Genomic DNA, 19,652 nt, shown 5'->3' with positions numbered 1-19,652 from the left:
CTATGCTGCATATATACCATGTTTACCAGACACAACACAATTATGGGTTACTTCTTGTTGTTAGTTGTTTTCTAAATTAATGTTGTACTAACAGTTTTCATTGTTTTCTTGTCAGTCTTGCAGCAACTCTCCAGTCTGTCCAGGTCTTGTTGAGAGGCTATGCTGCCATTCAAAAAGGCCTGGACAGACTAGAGAGTTGGGCAGAGAGGAGTCTGATGAGCTTCAAGAAGAACAAGTGTAGAGTTTTGCACCTGGGGAGGAATAACCACATGCATCAGTATAGGTTAGAGATTGACCTGCAGGAAAGGACCCAGGTGTCCTTTTGGACAGCAGTTTGGCCACGAGCCAGCAGTATGCCTTTATGGCCAAGAAGTCCAATGGTATCCTGGGGTGCACTAAAAACAGTGTGGCCAGCAGGTCAAAAGAAATGATCCTCCCCCTCTATTTTGCCCTGGTGAAGCCACATCTGGAGTACAGTATCCAGTTCTCGGCTCTGCAGTTCAAAAAGACAGGGAACTCCTAGAAAGAGTGCAGTGGAGGGTGACAAAGGTTATTAAGGGCTTTGAACATCTTCCCTATGTGGAAAGGCTGAAACCTGGGACACTTCAGTATGGAAAAGAGAAGGCTGAGAGGGGATCTCATCACTGTTTATAAACGCATGAAGTGCAGGAGCTGAGCTGATGAGATCAGACTCTTTTCAGTGGTAAGCAACAGTAGAACAAGGGGCAGCAGTCACAAACTGCAACACAGGAAGTTCCATACTAACACAGGGAAGAAAGCAATTGAGCACTGGAACAGGCTGTCCAGAAAGGTTGTGGAGTCTCCTTCTCCAGACATATTTGAGACCTGTCTGGATTCCTACCTGTGCAATCTGCTGTGTGATTTTTCTTTAAAGCTTTATGTCCGGGAATCAGTAGTTGAATCAGATAATTTCAAGGACCCACAAAATCCTTGTCCCTGACACTGACAAAGAATGGTCATTGTCTAGGAAAGTACAACAGCAGAGCAAGCAAACTCCAGCACATCTTCTATCGCCTTCCTGCAGTTTAAGAGGATTTGGTGCTCCAGTTTAAGTGGATTTGGATACTTGTCCATCTAAACAGACATAAATGCTTCATCCACATCATCCATTTCCTTCAGGTCTTCATGTTCTGATTTTGTTTTTATTACAAGAAAGGGATGGGTCTAATTTATGAACACAAAGCTCATCTCTCAAGTTTCCTCCTGAACAAGATGAATAATGTTTAGTCCCTATAAAATTCTCTAGTTTGATGCTTAGTTGCCTCAAATTTTACTGTTATGTGCATAGACCTAAACAGATAAATGCTACCTCTATCTTTGTGTGGTTACCCTGTTGAACAGATGACATATAATCACCAAACATGGTTCTTTCCTGCAGTGTGCCTTGTCCTCTCAGGATGACATAAAATTATATAACACAGTTAAGAAAAAAATCATCCATACAGGGAAGACAGAACTCAGCCTTAACGCAGCACATAATGTAATGCAGATGTGTCTTAACCGAGCAGATCCATTTTTTAAGATGTCACAGGAAGATCTGGAATAAACAATGTTGCAAACACTGAGCAGAACTCAGCCTGGGATACAGAGCCTGAAATGGCATAGCTCGGCTCTACCACCGCTGTACTTCCCCCCTGAACACAACTGTGCAACATTGCCACCATGTGGGGCAATACTGAACTGGTTTAAAAAAAAAATGCTGCTAGGGAGGGGAAGATACATGCTTTCAAGGACAAAAGCTGAAAGCAGCCCGACAGCTCGAGAAAAAAAAATCCTCCCAAAATACAAATTAGTGTTGGTGCCTGCTACATGGAGGAAATCAAAGAATCATTTGAGTTGGAGGGGACCTTATAAAGATCATCTACTCTGATTCTCCTGTAACCAACAGGGACATCTACAGAAAAACTGTAGCCTACTGAAACTCCATTTCATTTCAAAGGAAGCAGGATTCAACTGTAAAGTTTTTCAAATAAAAATTGTGAATTCAGCTATGTTTCAAAGATGTTCAGAGATGTTTCAAAGACAGAGGAAAAGGAAGGTAGAGACTGATACTCACATTGTGTTAACTGAAAATCAGATCAGTGTTGGTCACTGAAGTTTGGGTATCCAAACCTCAAAAACACATTAAAAAAACACGGAAGATACTGTCTAGATATCTAAATTACCACTGCCAGACACTCAATAAACCATAGCAGGCCTGAAACTACTTTTACACAAATCAGCTTCAAAGTGAGCAAGTGAGGAATTATTCCAATTAACAATATACAATGATGCTCCAAGGTAATGAATCAGGATGCATTTGCTGCTATACAGTATAGATTAAAACCTTCTATTTTACCTACGAAAGACCAACACCTGATGATGCTTCATCACAAATAAAAAGAATATTCTGCAAGCATGAAGCATTTTTCATCCCAGGATCACAAACTGCTCTATCAGCAAGAATCAAGCCTTAGAAGAGCATTATGAGATAAGAAATTACAGCTCTCTTTACTTTGAAAATGAAGAAAGAAGGCATTATTTTGGTATAAATGCAGCTGTGTTGAAATGGTGGTAGCAACAGGCAGAGAGAAATAGCAGGAGAAGAAAAAAAAAAAGACAATAATTGCCTTCACCTACTTGTGCTATTCCAGCAATAAAGGCATTAAAGCAGGTGGAAACACGCATTTTTTGTGGTGCAATCATGAAGCATCCTTCCTGCTGATCATAACCAAGCAGGACATACAGATGGCGCTTGACTGTGTTGAAAGCTTTAGCACTGCTGATGTCCGACTCAGCACTGCTTTCATCCTTTGCCATGAACTTCATTAGCACAGTGATCAGCTGGTGAACAGTCTGGTGATCAATCCCAGCATCCTCTGGAAGTAAGTCTTTTATCGTATTATCATTCTCTGGGGAGGGTTGTCCTATCAATTCAAGAGAAATATTAGTACCAGTTATAGAAAAACTGCAAAAAAGGATACAGGGTATCCCACAAATTTCTTCCGAAGTTCATTGCTCCATTTCCACATAGATGAGGTCACAGGAGAGATAGGCATGCTTTTCTGAGGGCACAGTCCCACTGTTGCCTCGCTATCATAGAAAAATAGAATCACCAATGTTGGAAAAGACTTCCAAGATCATCCAGTCCAACAGTCAACAGCACAATAATACTTACCATGCATACCAAATTCCATTTCTCAGCTTTCCTGTGTTTAACAGAGCTGTTTATCTTCCCATCACAGAATCATAGATTGACTTGAGTTGGAAGAGACCTTAAAGACTATCTATTTTGACAGAATCAAAGAGGGAAACACTAAAATCAAGTTTTTCTTACATCACTACTTTTAGTTTGTTCTGTAAATACTATTACTGCTAACAAAAATTTTTGCTAAAATGTATCAGATCGATTTTCTGATGTGTGCTTATAAGTCTGTCTAACGAATAATTGTGATAAAACAAGCTGGTATGAAGCAGAATTACAAGATAATCTACTTGTACTCATTTAATAATATATAAATCCTGTCAATTATTGGAAATAGCTCTTATTGCAAGAACTGTTAAAATTGAAGTTTCTAGGACAGAACCTACAAGCAAGATTAACTCAAAGTATGATCTTGTATTTGGATTACACAAAGATTAGTTCTAGATCTAGAAGAAAAAAAAAAACAGATGAGTATAAAGACTAGTTCAATCAAGTGGTATACAAAAAAATAAATGCTTTTCTGTAACAGATGTACAGACTGTGTTTAGGAGTTGGTTCATTCCTCAGAAGATATGCTCAGTACTGCCAATGCAAAGAGTTAAAAACCTTCAAAAAAAAAAATTAAGATTTCAGAGAATTTATAAATGCTGGGCAGGAGCAGAGGGACAGCCACTGTCTTCTAATTTTGAAGGCATCTGAGAAAACCTTGAATTACATTTTCAGATGTTTTTCACATCAATATTTACTGTCTACCTGCAATGTTTTATATGTATCTTTTGGTGAAAACCACTAATTAGGTAAGCCTGGAACTCAAAAGCTGGAAGTCTGAAATAACAAAACATATTTAACAAAATCACAATGGCTAACAATGCCTACCGTGAGACTGACACTTCTAATGTGACAAGTTTCTTTAAGCCCAGCCTATAGCAGATGAATGGTATCATTAAATAAGCAACATTCATTTGCTGATATCTCTCCTCTTCACACTATGATTTCATTTGCCCCTTTTATGAGTCAGTGACAACCTGTACACACATTCTGTAATGAACTGGTTGATTTCTAAGTCTCACTGGGCTAGCTTAATAGTACTATAACCAGTGCTAATTCTGAGACTCTCCCAGTCCATTCCACAGCTCTTGGTCAACAGCCACAGTGGCAAGATTCTCCTGTTTAACTGATCACTGAATAAGACGATCAGTTCTGATTTTGAAGTTGTGCTGGCTGGAAATATTGCACTTTCTGAGGTGTTAATATGAAAAAAGATGAATCAGAGGAATTTCACTTCCAATTTGTCAGTCTACAAAGGTCTCAGCCAAACAAGAACTGTCAGCAAATCATAATTGTTTAAAGACTATTTACTTACTTGAGCCCTTCTGGATTAATTATTCAACGCACGCCTGACAGAAGGGCAGCATCTTCACAAAGAAGTTGTCATTAAATACAAAATAATGGACTTACAGTGTCTGTAAGTATACAGCATGGAAAAGAGTAATAGCTACAATCAAAAACATTCTTCTATCCTCTCTTCAAAATCCAGAAGTCAAAGATCAGGCTGAACACACATAACCCCTGGGGCCACCATACTAAAGATATGCTTGTTTTCAGGGGCAATGAAACCAGAGAACGAGACAATGGCAGCAGTAGATGATTGCTTCTGAACAACCTCTCTCCAGACCTGAATTTCTAAGTATAACAAAGGGCAAATCTAGAACAAAACAAGAAATTACAACCTTTGGTACTACGTTGTGCCTTTTAGATAGCTTACAGCTTGCACAGGCTTTTCTCAGGAGCTAGCAAGCCAGTATTTCATTTGCCTGTGTCATCAAAGCATTCACTTCAAACCCACCTGGTGTTTGCTCTGGTGTTCCGCCAAGTGCAGGAGCAGACTGCTCATGTCTGGTCAAGCTCACAGCTTTAAAAATTAAAAAACAATGACAACAAACAAAACAACAACAAAAAAAACATAACTTTTTAAGTAAGTAGTATTCATGTCTTGTGCTTCAGCATACATTCAGTACTAGCATATTTATGCTCATTTGCTCATGCAGTGTTGTCAAGGCAATGAGTGTAACCATTTGAAATGTTACTCCTGTGCTCAATAGATTTTGTACACCATGTTCTGTAATTCTAGTTCTCTCCATCATTCAGTTTTTTCTGGTGGAAGTGTCATCACACAGGAACACCTGTGCAGGATCAGAAACCAGTCAAGAAGGATTACATAAGAGTCCCAAAATACTGTGCTGCCTGGGTTGAAGAAAATAAATCATATAGCAGTTCACTAACATCCAAGTTTTAACATTTTATCTGTTCCTAATATATGGGTAGGAGCAATGCAAGAGGTCCAATCTGAATATAAGACAAATCCATGTTTATAAAATTCTCTAAAAGAGTATGTTCAAGCTTTACTTTTGCTTGGAAAAATATGTGTACACTGCTTCATAGAGGCTTAAGATTTTCCATCACCTAGGCCCTTCTACACAAGCTGGCAGGAAGAATGCATTGCATGATATGATTTTGTAATCTTATTCACAAAGGAATTCTGAAGACATCTACATTTGATTCATTAACAGTTGTTTTTAAAATCCCTAAGCATATGCTGCATACACTGATGGGTAATTACAATGAATAAATTAGTAACAATTGAATTTTTCCATAAATGTATTGATTTTAGAGAAAATCACTGTGTATTAACCACAATTAAAAATTAAGATGCATCCACAAACTAGTTTTGTAGCATTTTTGGGGGGTAATTTAAACAGAGCATAGATATAATGTTTGTCAATATTCTTTGTCAAACTCACTAGTAATATCCGAATACTGCCCAAATTGATCAGAAACCTAGTTTTGCTATCCTATTTGGAGAAATACTGACAATTCCGTTGTGTACCCAGCAATAGGATACAATCCTAAGGGAGACAAAAACATAAACAGATACTCAACGAATTTTGGTGGTTAAGGTTTCTGGAAGGGAGAGCGCTCTCTTTGACTCCACTGGTCCCTTCACACTGTCCCTCAGGGAACGCACACTCTTCTGACGATTACGTGCGAAACGAGCCCTCTTGATCTTCCACATTGCTGCATCACTGAGGTTGGCGACATTTGTCCGGACAGCAGTGATAGCTTTGCAAATGCAATTGACCAAGTTAGGATTCATTCCACAGCATGGTGAGGCCCTAGTGCTGCCAAGTGCCAAATGCAACTGGGCCCCCAGTCCCACTGAAGTCAAGAAAGATTCATATGGGTTCAAGGGGTCCATCTGCAAGGAACTCATTTGCATGCTCTCATTCCAAAATCAGTGAAACCCCAAAGAGCTTAACTGTGCTAAAAAGTAATGGTGTCCCTTCTATCTTACTTCTGGAAAAGAAGACTGGAAAAAGGTTCTTGGACCAAAAATCTAAATTTCAGGCTAAAGGAATATGAGGAGCTCCCTATTTAAAATGGCAGAAATCTCACAAGTACGATCACATTTAGTGCAGTCTTACCAAACATGGCATATAGCTTTGCCTCAGACTAACCTCATGTTCTGCCTACATCTATCATTGTGGATCTGAACGGTTCTTCCAAAATTCTGTGAAGGTGATTATGCTTTTATAGTATTATTATTAGCAGTACCACTGCATGTCTGAATGAAGTCTCTAACATTTTTCTATACTTACGTCTATCGTGCATTCAAACACTGAGGTTTATTATGTAAGTCACCGAATCCAGTGACCCGATCTCTTGCACTGCTTATGTCTTTCAGAGGACATAGAAAGGCTCAAGAGAATCTTAACAAATATCTTTTAAGTCCACATCTGCAGCTAGAGGAGATAGAAACTGAGATTCCCTTCCCAGGTCTCAGCCTTCTGCTTTGGGTCAAGCTACTCACATACAAAGATGAAAATACTTCTGCAATTCTACCTACATTCATTACACACTGTAGCAGTACACACTGTAGCAGCACCTGGACTTTTTTAGGCCTTCATGCAAAGTGTAGAAGAAGGCATTAGGCTGCTGAGGGACACATGCTGTCCAAACAGCTGTTCCCAACCTTCTTCGGGCAAATCAGATGGAAATAGGTGTGCCTCACAGTCCAACATTTAGTTAAGGAAGTTTTTAATTATTCAACATATTAAACAGTAATGCACAAATTATTTTTAGCCTCCACTAGTCAATGGAGAGTGGCATGGTATTCATCAAGAAATCTAGCATGAACAGGACAAATATTTACAAACAATTTTGTTCATCAGTACACGAACAGCCAACCAAGCGCTGGCTGGGAGTTCGTGTACTTCTTTTGCTGTGCCCCCGTGCATTTGTTTATGTTCAAGGACCATGCAGGCTATCCCTGTGCAGACCATCACAGAACAGTGGCAGGTATGACGTAGACTTTTGAAAATAGCTTGCTGTTAGCATAAAAACATACACAGAAGAACTCAGTGGGATAATAATGCAGTTTACAGTTGAGCAGCCACAGAAACAGACCATGTTTAAAAAATTGTCAAGATTGGCAATCAAATCCTATTGAGAATAAAATATGAAGCCCAAAGGTACAATGAAATATAGCCTTGGCTATATTTAGGCAGTCAAAAAGTGCTCTTTGAGTTATTCTCTTCTAGCCTGAAAGTTTCAGATATCTTACACAAGGGAGAACTACACCTCACTTAAACCCTTCCAAGCAGCTGAAATTCCAGAAGCTCATAAAAGGTTGTCAGATTGATTTGGACGCTGCTTACTTGTTGGGAAAGGGAATTCTTTGTTGCAGTCCAGATGAAGCTGTGCTTCCAGAGACAAGGTCTCAAAGCGATTCACAAAGAACTCCCAGCTCAAAGCTGGAATATCCGCTTTTAGAAAATGAAGTAGCAAAAGCTTACTGAGAATTGTGGGCCTGTCCTTGACAACTGTGTCAAACTGGAAATCAAGGCAGAGACAAAGACCCTAAGGAGGAAAAGAAAAAAAAAAATAACAGTACTGAGATGTGAAGACTATAAGCTTTTTTTTTTTTCTTTTTTTTAAAAGCAAAGGCATGTCAAAACTCTAATTTCTGACTATTTGTATAGGATAAAGGTTTAGGTCTCTTTTCCCCACTCCTTTAAATGAGGACTAATGCTTCAACTATCAATGGAAAAGTTGGGTAGGTAAGGAGATAAATTATATTTAGAAAGGAGAAATTTCCAAGGTTTTGAGGAATACAAAAGCATGAGCAAATGTTCTGCCCCACCACACATTTGATTCAAAAACCCACAAGGCTTGTTTGAAGAAGTTCTAGTAATGACTGTGATGCTGTACACCTGAAGCATTCCAAACACTGGGTGAAAATCCAGATTTTGTTTGAATGCCTTTTTCCATACAATGAAACTACCTGTAAAGCTGGCCTCTTTATGGTGTCAAGTAATAATCCAGCTCTTGTAGCTACTGCTGGGTTGACATCTTCCACAGCAGTCAGGAAACAGCAGAATGCATGAGCCAAAGAGTACTTCAGTAGGTGATTTTTTGTCACAGAGTGGATATCCAAAAATCTGCACAATACGGCCACCTTCTCCACTGTAGTAGCCCCCAGAGAAAGAAAATATGAATATTAACTTAGGCAATGGCTTCTTTATGTCTTTTGTGTTTTGATTAATAGACCTCTCCTAGAAGTAAGCACATTTTAGAAAGTTACAACAAAAATAGCTGGGAGATGTTGTTGTGATTTCGGTTTTGCTTTGATTTTCCGTAATGCCTTATGTTCTCCCTTATTCTAGTGCCATTGTTTTGCACCACACTAGCTCCCAAGCTCTTCAAACTAGCTAAAAGATAATCTTCCATTACACGCTTCCTCACTGGCAGCAGAGAAAGCTCTACCTCTTCAGGAAAGCAACAAATGTCAAACAGTATGTTTTCCAGGCCTACCTGCTTCAAACCTCATCTTCCAATCTTTGCTGTTGAAATTGCTGTTAATGATTGTCCAGAAAATGTCAGCTCCGTGAGGAAGTGAAAGTGCATGAAGAACCAGTGGGACTGCCAGGGAAGAAAGCTGAGAGAACTCAGACTTCACAACTCCCCATAAGCTGGAAAGACCAAAAATATGAAGACTGTTTATAGGAGCTTTCTCTTTACATCTTTACTTTGAAATGTCCACACTGTATTATTAGTGGGAATGCACTAATTTTCAGTAGAATCTCTATGAGCTGTCATAGACCTTCAAGTGAACACTACAGAGTTGCCTATAGGTGAATAGAGCTACTTGGAAGTCTTTAAATTCAACATTTTCTCTTGAAAATCCAAGTCCAGATATTCCTTACATTGAAACACTTCAGATTTATCAAAACTTTAATTCATGGCATTTGAGCCACATGAACTGTCTCGGCATCATGAATTATGTGCATCCTCAAACTACTGAGATGTAAAATTCTTTCTGCAAAATATATTTTTTGATAAAGTTTTCCTTGTAGTTTTTTTTTTTTTTTTCCCTTGGAAAAAAAAAGCCTTCTTGAGATAATATAAGAGAGAAATAACTCTGAGATTAAGCCAATTGTACACTCCAGTTTCAATCAATTTGGGCCATCACTATGAGAGTTGTAATACTTAAGACTACGCACCCTCATTTCAACAGTGGACTGGGTGGTCTCATATTTGGTTCCTATTCAACACTTTGTTCTCTTCTTGATGAAATGTTTCACTACCAAAGTGTGATTATGGCCTGAAGGAGGATTCAGACAACTACTGGAATTTGAATCCTATCTCTCTAGAAGTATAGCATGTCAAACTGATAAAGTATAGCGAACTGAGCAACACCAGAACTTGCTTCCAAGCAGATGCAGGGCAATATGAAATGCTTATCAACGTTTTACTAGATCCCAATACTTTCCCATTTCTCTGGGGAGAAAAAAAAAGAAAAAAGAAAGAAAAACAAAAGAAAATAAAAACACAACTTAAATCAAAATAATTACTTTATCTTTTGTCCAGCTGTATGATCACCTCTGATAGGGCTAGAGATGCTCAAATAAATATGGAACTGTACAAGGCAGGGTATCTCAGTTCTATATGTAGCCTCATAAGGGCACATTAGATAGAATATTTACACAGCTTCTTAACCTTTCCCCAGTTCTCCAGCACACTTCCTTAATTTTCCCTATTAAACCTACAAATTCTTTGCAGTCACAATGAATGTTTATTTGGGAATCAATTAAGTATGAAGATAAAATGTGTAATAAAAGTCTACCTTGAAATCAGCATGTGATCTTGAATATAAGCAAGAAATTGTGGATGGTCCTTTCTTGCTATATACAGGCATTCTCCATGAAGACAAAGAATCTTCAGACAATTTAGCATGTTAAAAAGAATGTCTGGTTCTTCAAATCTTGACATTTCCTGTGTAAGCAGAGGCACCACTCTCAACATAGCAAAACCACTTAAGGGAAAACTCAAGCTAAACAAACAAGTAAATAATTTTACCTGCAGTATAGTGTATATGAGCTTCAAGGTAACTGGAAGTTGCTGATAACAAAATTTTCTTTCTGTATCATTCTTTATTGCTGTTGAAAATGTAAGTTACATAAACTGTTGTTAAAGTCCTCTCATTTGTGGATTAAAAGTGAAACTAAAGAATGTGAAAGTAATCAGAAGCAAATTAATTCTTGCCATACTAACACTGACATCAGTAAAGTTACAACTGCACAGAATTTGGCATCGAATGTTTTTGTTACTTGATATGTTCACAAAGCCAACACTTTCTGAGTCAAAAACACCTCCTACTAACATAATACAGTCTTCTGTTGATATGCTGAAAGAATAAAATGTGTGAGAAGAAAAGTGACTACGTACTGTGGCTTCTGAAAAACTGCTTCAAAACCTCATATTCTGTATGAATGAAACATTTCTTTCAAGGCCTAATGTAAATACTCAGTCTTCTCACCAAACCTACCAGTATTTTCCGTGGTCTCTGTGTGATTCCCTGGGTTTTCTCCATGTTTTGGTGCCGATTTGTCTTCCTCTTCTCCTTCAGTTCCTATAATAAACTCAGGTCTAGTATACAGAAGACTATCCTCAAGGTTATCTGTGGGCTCCTTTAAGAACATAATAAGTTAAATTCATTTCTTGATGTTTTCTAAATACATTAGGCCATATCTTGCTGTTAGTAACATTTTCTGTGGATAAGCTGAGCCCAAATGAGTCAAAGATTGTCTAGCTTCCATGTAAACTTGTGTATTCAAATTATCTGTGCATCTAAATTCCTGCATCAGCAACTTGATTCTGACAATAAGATCATGTTTCAGACATGGATTTAATCACACTTAATAGCTGTATATTGGAGCTGAGGAGTATCCTCAGGCCTCTGGATCCACTAAACCTGTCTTCTTTTCTGAACAACCAAGCAAGAACTAAGACATTTCAAGTTGCCTCCTTCTATTCAAAATCATTAATTTATTTGAAAGTATCTACTCTTAGCCTTCAAAGGAAGATGAAAAACACTAAGTATTAATGTTTCACATTTTATTTAAAACAGTATCATAGGAGTGTACTTCCAAAGTGGGCAGTGTTGACAGGGAGAAGAGTTCACACTGAAGGAATATTGCCATCTTCCCTGTGTTCTCTGAATAAATTCAACCTTAGGAGATTTTAAATTCAGAGGTGTTTTTGCTTTAACTTCTTAAATGTTCCACACCAAAGATCAGTGCAGCTTTGCTCCCTTGTGCACAGTGTAATGAGAATAACCAAGAGGAGTTTCAGCATGCCAGTAATACAGGTTATTGTACTTACCACTAGTCTGATTTCTTCTTTTGGAGCAAGTTGTTCCAGCAGCTCAAAACCCAGCTGGTAACACAGAATGCTGGACTGACACAGACCACATTCAACTGCTTTTTCATCTTTCTGACATGTGTGAGAACCACCCCAGGGTGCCTGGAACACATTGTTTATGATGGATATTATATCTTTTGAAATGCTGTTCTCTAAGCCCAGAGTGACACCATCATCCTGGAGTTCCATCTGAAAAAGTGAAAAGAGTAAGGATTTAATATTTCTTTTGAAACCACAGCCCTAAGTGTTCTGCCTATTCCTACATTTCTTCCAATGTTCAAGCCCTAGGCTGAACAGCTGGAGTAAGGTTTTGAAGGTAAATAAACAATTTCAAGTACAGGACAATCAACATTACCTGGAGACTATTACTCAAAACAGTTGGATCTGAATTTTCAATGTATAACTTTAGATAACCAAAAATTATGCATCTAATCTAAGCCTGTCAACAAACTTCTTGTAGCCTGTAGAAAAAGCACATCTCCTAAGGAAAGCTCATTTTACTCATATGAGATGCTTAACACAATGTGGAGATGTCTACCTTCTCTTCATTAACCATGAACCCTTAACTCTTGTGCAGGTGAAGGCACATGAAAGCTATAGAAAAATTTAAATGCCTTATATTTTGTCATAGTCCCTCATCAGAAAGGGTCTCAATACAGGATTAGAGAGACAAAAGTGACTACAGAACTTCAGTGTCCCTTACTATGGGTATTTTTCTTCCAAGAGTACCTGCTTCAAGATGAGGTCGAACATCAAAATGAAGCAATTAAGATTCATTTCATCATCCTCACAGTCAAAATCAATTGCCTTCCCACTAGGATGCCCAAAGTTCTTGAAGGGACTGTGAAAAGGACTATGTATAGGACTTCGAAATGGGCTCTGGAAGGGGCTTGGGAAAGGACTCAGCATGTTGTGCTGAACTCTGCGACCAGGGTCAGAAGCAACGCTTACCTGAAGACACATAAAGTAAACATGTTCAAATGAATACTAAGCATTTAAACAATCTTTTTCTATACAAGACTAGGGAAAATGTCAATAATATTGACAGCTTTACTATTCCTTTTGGTAGCTTTTATTTTTTAACCTGCATCATCATAAACAAAACAGAAAATTGGTGCTACTAGTAAAGTGACCATCAGGTTACACTGGCTTGCCCCAGGGATATCAGCTTCAATAGCAGGAAGCTAATAGAGAGTATCTCAAGACAATAGCATAATTATGGCTATACCAAGAATATGAGTAGCTGTAAATGAAATAGGCATAACAACAGTAAGATGTGCATTTCTGTACGAATTTATGTCCACACTACCATAGGCCCCTTACAACACTCTCAGAACCTCTAAGAGTTTCAAGGAAAAATATGGTTAGATTACACAAGGACTATCTTTAGACCAGCTAGGGTCTGGATTACTATATCATCCAATTTTTCAATTTAGTTTATAAGTGGTCATGAACAAGTTGTGTAAGTGCTCTCTGCTGAGCTACATCGGAATGTAGGAGGACTACACATGAAGTATCATCAACTGCCTAGATGCTGTAGGTCTATAATCTGAAGATATAATCTTTTAGCACTGTTTCTTCTGTCCACAAAGCACTTCGTAGAAGACGACTAGAAAGTTAGCCCCATCAGTCCAAGTGTGTTAATGCCTACATATTTGTAAATACAGATATATATAATATATGTATATATATATAAATATATATGTATTATATGTATATTAACAGATCATAAGCTTTTGACAAATTAATTTTCTTTATAGAAATTTTTACATTTCTTGAAGGGGGAAAAATACAGGCAAAAAAAAATAATTGTTCTGTTTGCCCCCCCCCCCCCCTCCAGATCATCCTAGCCCATCAAACATGTATAAAAAAAAAAAAAATTAACTCTGGGTGACCAGTTGTCCATAGAAAACATTGTTAACAGACATTAAAAGCAAATGAAAAGAATGAAAATAGTTGGAAAATATACCATGACAAACACTCAAAAAATATCCCATCTGAGTTCACTGATGAAAAACTGCAGTTAATTCCTACCTGCATTATCTTCATACTGACCACTTGACAGAGAGGTATTACTGAAGAAGTCATGTAAATTTTATTTCACTCTCAAAATTTGTATTGGGGTTCCAATCAAATGTTGCCACATTGAAAAACGACTTTAACTCTTCACATGCGTTCTATTAGGATAATTGTTCAAAGAAAAAAAAAAAAAAAAAAAACAAAGCGGGAGAAATAACCGCAATAACCATTACCCTCCGAGCTGCAACATTTCCTGCCAGTTCACTGACTCTAGATTTTCTTTGATTTGCTAATTCCTTCACAGAATTAACTCCATCAGAAAACATGCTGATTAGTAACTGAAGAGGAACAACAATGTCAAGTTCAGATAACACCTGAGGAAAGACAAGAAGTAAAAAAGAAAAAGATAAGTTTCAAGATTGATTAAAAACGCCATATATTCTATAAGAATATAATGCCTTATATTCTATAAGCATATTTATCACATGATCCTCAGATCAGCAAGTTGCATGCATTTAATTTTGGAATACAGTGAGGTGAGCTGTGAATTTTAGGTTTCCATTCAAATCAAGGCAAAAGAGAACTGTCAAAAAAACCCACCTATTTTCAAAATATTTGATCATACAGTGCTTTCTGTACATTGAGATCAGTTTTATGCGCAAAATGTTTCTGTGAAGCAGAAATATTAAACATAGTTGTATGAATAACTATTTACTATCTTGATTATTACCTAAAATAGAATTCCTATACTTATTCTAAGAATTCAGCCAGATTGCCTACAGATGCCAGTATACTGACAACATTGGTTATCTACCTATAACTGTGGGAATATCACCACCTACTTTGTCATCTAATATAAGTTCATCCAAACTTGTCATAACTGTTAGTAGGAGCAAGAAAAAAAAAAAAAAAACAAGAATACGAGAATCGTACTTTACTTGAAAATTTTGGATACATGATTACATAGATAAAATGGCCTTTGCTGACTTATTAAAAGACACTTACATGCAGCCAAAGCAATGCTTGCTCTTGCACAGAGGCTGGATACCCTGTGAATCGACAGCTGATGAAGCCAAACATCTCTTCCATGGAGAAAGGGAGAGGGCAAAGTTCAATGTCAAACATTTTGCTGAAAAGTAGGACAAAAGTAGAGCATCACTGAGTTATTATAACATGTTGTTATGGTAAGGTATAACGGAAAACTAGTAGAAAGGCAATCACAATTAGCACTCGTGATGCTTCTGGAATCTTATTGCCATCCTCATTCCCCAGAGGAGTTGAGCTACGGTGCTGATGCCATCCATTCTGATTGAATCATATCATAAAATCATTGAATGGCTTGGGTTGGAATGGAACTTAAGACTATTTATTTCTAACTCCCCTACTGTGGGCAGGATTGCACCCACTACCCTAGCTCAGGCTGCCCATGGCCCCATCCAGCCTGGCCTTGAATACCTCCACAGCTTACCTGGGCAAGATGTTCTAGTGCCTTACCACAGTGAATTTGGTGATGCACTTCAATAATTTGCATCACATCTTATATTATGCCCAGTTTGATTTGATTTCTACACTCAATGTATAGAAAAATTTCTCATCTCACCACTCCACCATTCCTTATTCTCACTAAACGTGTTTTCATCGGTCTGTGCAAATATAAACTTAAGGTTAGTTTCAGAGAAAGTGTGAAGCTTTGCTGTCAAAGGCATACGGCTAATATGGAATTATGACTCCAACAGTCACCATTCTTATTCTGGTAATTTTTTGTTCAACAGGAGAAGATAGCAGTTAAATCAATATAAATCAACTATTTTTCAGTGCCAGCTCTACTAATCACCAATATTTCTCCTCAACAGCTAGCCAGGAGGAAAATGAAGCTTCTTCCACCATGCCAAAGGAAGACACTGACAGTGTGCTTTGCTCAACGAAGAAGCTGATTCAAGGTTACAAAGAACAACGAAATGAAACTTTCCCAAAAAAGCTTAAAGTCTAGTCTAAATACAATTCACGAAAAATTCAGAAGTATTCACTCACTACTGTCTACTGCACAAAGGCTGAATGACTTCTTTATTCATTTTCAAAATTTTATTTCACTAATACCTTCAACAATCAACATATGTAATAATAAAATGGTTTCTACAAATGTCTACATACCTTAATACTTCTCGGAATTCTTTCAGTTGATTATCAGGCACTTCTGTCCTTATAGCTTCCAACCACTCTGGCATTATACATTCCCACACTGGCTGGTTTATTACATTGTATGGAATCAAGCAAAGGATTCGATTCAGGCCTTCTTTTAATTGGGTCACAGCGCTACATGATTTGTCCCAGTATCCACCAACCTGTGGGTATTTTCAGGAATTATACTGATAACCATTACTTTGAATCCCATATAATTAGTCCAGCACAAGCACCAATTTGCTCAGTATGTTGCAGCCGAGAAATCATGAGGGATGAGCATCCATCAGCCCAAACATAGCATTCAGCTATGGTGACTAAATTGGTTTTTTTCCTCTCTCATTTGAGCCACAGTTCAAAAAAAGACTGTCCAAAATTTAGAATAATTTTGCTCACTTCCAGGTCATGACAGAGAATATCTCACTGACTACAGTTTTCAATGAAGGACAAATTTGTTTGCTCAAATTTGTACCTTCAATTATTTGCTCTGGGCTATCAGCTACAGTGCAGGATCTTTATTTTGAAAAGCTTGGTCTGAAACACGTCTTTGGCTCTTATGGTTTTTATTTACTTGTTTTGCTTTTATTTCTTTGACTGAAACTTGTGTTTCAAAAGGGAGGCAAAAAGTATACATCCAAGTAAATAAATAACTGGTCTATGGAGACTAATTATTCTAACTGACCTCAGCTCATATCTGCTATTCCTCAATGGCTCTAGAGATGCCTGCTGTTTTGGCAGCAGCTACTAGTACTCTCAGCCAACAAAATATTTTTAACTCCATTCATCACAGCTAATTTCATTGCTGGTTTTTTCTTATTTTTCTAGTGAACCCTTGCATTTCTGACAAGTTGACAAATTGTTAAACTCATTCTCAGCATTGCAGTGGGGTTTACGAAAGTGTGAAAAGGGCTGGATCCAAGACAAGGTCCAACATGATCCAAGAAAAAGGTCCACAACACACAACAGCATAATGTTCAGCCCTTCCTTTCCTCTTTAACCTCAAAGGCCAGATCTCTTCATTTCTAACACCCATCCATTCACCTCCCAGATTCCCTCAGCTGCCCTCCAACCTTCCCACTGTCAAGGTCTACCTTCAAAGAGATGGTTCAGAGTTATATACAGGGTGGTCTGCACATGTATAACAAATTCTATATATGAGGTCATGAAAAATCCATAAATACACACATCATACCTGATGATGTAGTGTATCAACTCCAGATGACACTTCCCACACTAACCACCAAATTGCAGGAATAAAATGAACTTGTCCATCTGACATTACACATAAGGAGATCATAAAATAAAAGACATCCCCAAAGCTTACAAAAGAATGAGTGTAGTTGGCAGTGATAAATGTGGAAAGTCTGCCTTACACCCCTCACAAACATAAAATTCCTAATTTAATCCTGATGTTTCATTTTCTATAGATGAATATTCACATGTCTAATTTTGATGCATGCTTCAACTATTCATGTTAAGACAAGTTCTATTCCATAACTAAAGGGCAGAAAGTGAGGAAGGAGTTATTCAAGCAAGGGGTCTCACTGATGCCCCCTTAATGACCTCTCGCCATTAACAATAATGCAAACCATGGCAGGTGAGTCTCCTGAGTCACTTAAATCAGACACATAACAGTAAAGCAGACACGTAAAGAAGGTCATACCTGGAAGCTGGCAAGTGACACCTTATTTCTGTAATGTATGCTTTAGCGCATAATGAAGATGTGTTGAGCTATCGAAAATGCACAGTATCTTTCAATCTCTAAAATATTCTTCCACTTTGTCTTCATATTACTGTAAATAATTCCCTGTTTCTGACAGAATAGAACTTGAAAAGCTATGAAGAGGAAAAATTCCTGAACTCTACTACTTCTTTACCAATGAGATTTCTTCTCTCCTGATAGGGCTCAGGGGGAAATAGTCTTTTTCCAGTTTACTTTAATGTCTGTGGCAACTAAATAAGCCTTCAGATAAATTATTCTTACCCTAGCAAACTCCATTGGTTTAGGAAGGAGGCACATAACCATGACATCAAACCGGACATCACAAACTGTCTTCAACCACTTGGTAACAAACTGGGGTTTGAGCTTTTCAACCAGGCTACCAACTTCATCATCCATCATGTAAGCTGTAGAGTGAAACCACTGAAATACCATGCTAACCAGCCTTGCTAAACTCTCTGTGGGTGTATTCTCACTGGGAGTGCAAAGGCTCACCTGCAAGACAGAAGTACAAAGTTTCTCACCTTTCCTTCTAGAAATGAAAGTATTTGTCTACTATATTTTGTATATTCTCAGAGATACGTGGATGCAGAATAAATGTAAGGTAACTGAGCTGATTAGTTTTGAATTTGGCACAGGTTAATTGACAAAATATTTCAATAACCAGAAAATAGCAATAAAAAGGGGGGAAAAAAGCATTTATCTTTTTTCTTTTTTTAATACTGAAAATAATCAAAACAATGCTTTGACAAACTGAAACATTCTGATTTGAGTTTTAAGATCATTTCTCTTTTCAGAAGGTAATCTAACATCCAGTAAAATATATGACCCAAATATAAATATATAAAATGCAGAAATTAAAAATATTAAACCAAAAAAAAAGTTTTTTTTTTTTTTAATAAAAAAAAAAAAAAAAAAACCATGAAAGATATTAAGTTGGTATAACCAGTGATCTTTGCTCTACAAGAGGATACCAATTTTGATTTTTGTCTCATTTGGGGCAGGAATATGAATTTCAAGCCTTCAAAAATACCTGTAAAATGATTAACAATAATCTTCTCCCTGTCTCCAAACTTTCTTTTTTTTTTTCTAAACAGTGTCTGAACTGCAAGACTATCCCAAATCAGAGTCAAAGTTTGTACCTCAAATCACAGACCAGGCACATTTTAAGCCTTTAATGACCTGCTGTTTGAGCTTTTGCTACCTTCTAAGGAGAAGGAGAATGTTTCAAGTCAGGTTACTGCACTGAATTTGAAAAAAAAAAAAAAAAAAAAAAAAAAAAAAGATTTAGGAAGCTCCTTCTAACCACTAAATAGCTGATGGTTGAGGGAGAGAAAAAGAATTTAGACTTCAGAAATAAAAGAACAAGTACTTCTTACCAAGAACCAGATACCAAATTGGCTTAGGAGGCGTTGGTCGTGCTTGTCATCATCTTTATTATCAAAGTCTGTGTTGTCCAGGGAGTGATGAGAAGATGAAAGGCCCATCTGCCTCCTGCGGTTGAGTTCATGCTCCCTCTGCTCAGCATGGAACTCTGCTTCCTTCAGCAAGCTATAAAACAAGTTTGTAGGCAGTGAAGACAGCTTTCCTGCACTTGATACAGATATCTGATGAACAATGATTAGAGATTAAGGCATTCGATGTCAACATTTTCCCAGAGACAGCAATAAAATTTACTTCTAGGATTCAAGGCTGAATTATTCCAGGAGGACAACACTCACAGCTGATTGGTACTCAGCCAAAGCAGCAGGAGTTCAGTACCCAGGAGTT

The 19,652-nt window shown here is 37.6% G+C and overlaps 1 protein-coding gene across 3 annotated transcripts in view; it reads right to left on the bottom strand.

The window, feature by feature from the left end:
* The window catches only part of UNC79 (unc-79 homolog, NALCN channel complex subunit), a 96,437-nt gene that overhangs the window by 51,356 nt on the left and 25,429 nt on the right, over nucleotides 1-19,652 (bottom strand). For 2 of the 3 annotated variants that reach the window (XM_042814808.1, XM_042814809.1), the window contains 15 exons: nucleotides 19,262-19,433; nucleotides 18,147-18,377; nucleotides 16,136-16,326; nucleotides 14,990-15,113; nucleotides 14,218-14,358; nucleotides 12,695-12,916; nucleotides 11,927-12,154; nucleotides 11,091-11,232; nucleotides 10,622-10,701; nucleotides 10,389-10,537; nucleotides 9,077-9,234; nucleotides 8,547-8,728; nucleotides 7,921-8,122; nucleotides 6,146-6,325; nucleotides 2,641-2,927 (listed from right to left, as the gene is read on the bottom strand). In XM_042814808.1, the coding sequence (XP_042670742.1) occupies nucleotides 2,641-2,927; nucleotides 6,146-6,325; nucleotides 7,921-8,122; nucleotides 8,547-8,728; nucleotides 9,077-9,234; nucleotides 10,389-10,537; nucleotides 10,622-10,701; nucleotides 11,091-11,232; nucleotides 11,927-12,154; nucleotides 12,695-12,916; nucleotides 14,218-14,358; nucleotides 14,990-15,113; nucleotides 16,136-16,326; nucleotides 18,147-18,377; nucleotides 19,262-19,433 (2,689 nt within the window). Of the gene's footprint in view, nucleotides 1-2,640; nucleotides 2,928-5,051; nucleotides 5,118-6,145; nucleotides 6,326-7,920; nucleotides 8,123-8,546; nucleotides 8,729-9,076; nucleotides 9,235-10,388; nucleotides 10,538-10,621; nucleotides 10,702-11,090; nucleotides 11,233-11,926; nucleotides 12,155-12,694; nucleotides 12,917-14,217; nucleotides 14,359-14,989; nucleotides 15,114-16,135; nucleotides 16,327-18,146; nucleotides 18,378-19,261; nucleotides 19,434-19,652 lie in introns of all 3 variants that reach the window. The other variant, XM_042814807.1, reaches the window with a different exon arrangement.

This window comes from Centrocercus urophasianus, unplaced genomic scaffold (genome assembly GCF_019232065.1).
Source record: "Centrocercus urophasianus isolate 14NV4802_14NV808 unplaced genomic scaffold, USGS_Curo_1.0 seq_14, whole genome shotgun sequence".
Taxonomy (NCBI): Eukaryota; Metazoa; Chordata; class Aves; order Galliformes; family Phasianidae; genus Centrocercus; species Centrocercus urophasianus.
This window is presented reverse-complemented; position numbering and strand designations above follow the sequence as displayed.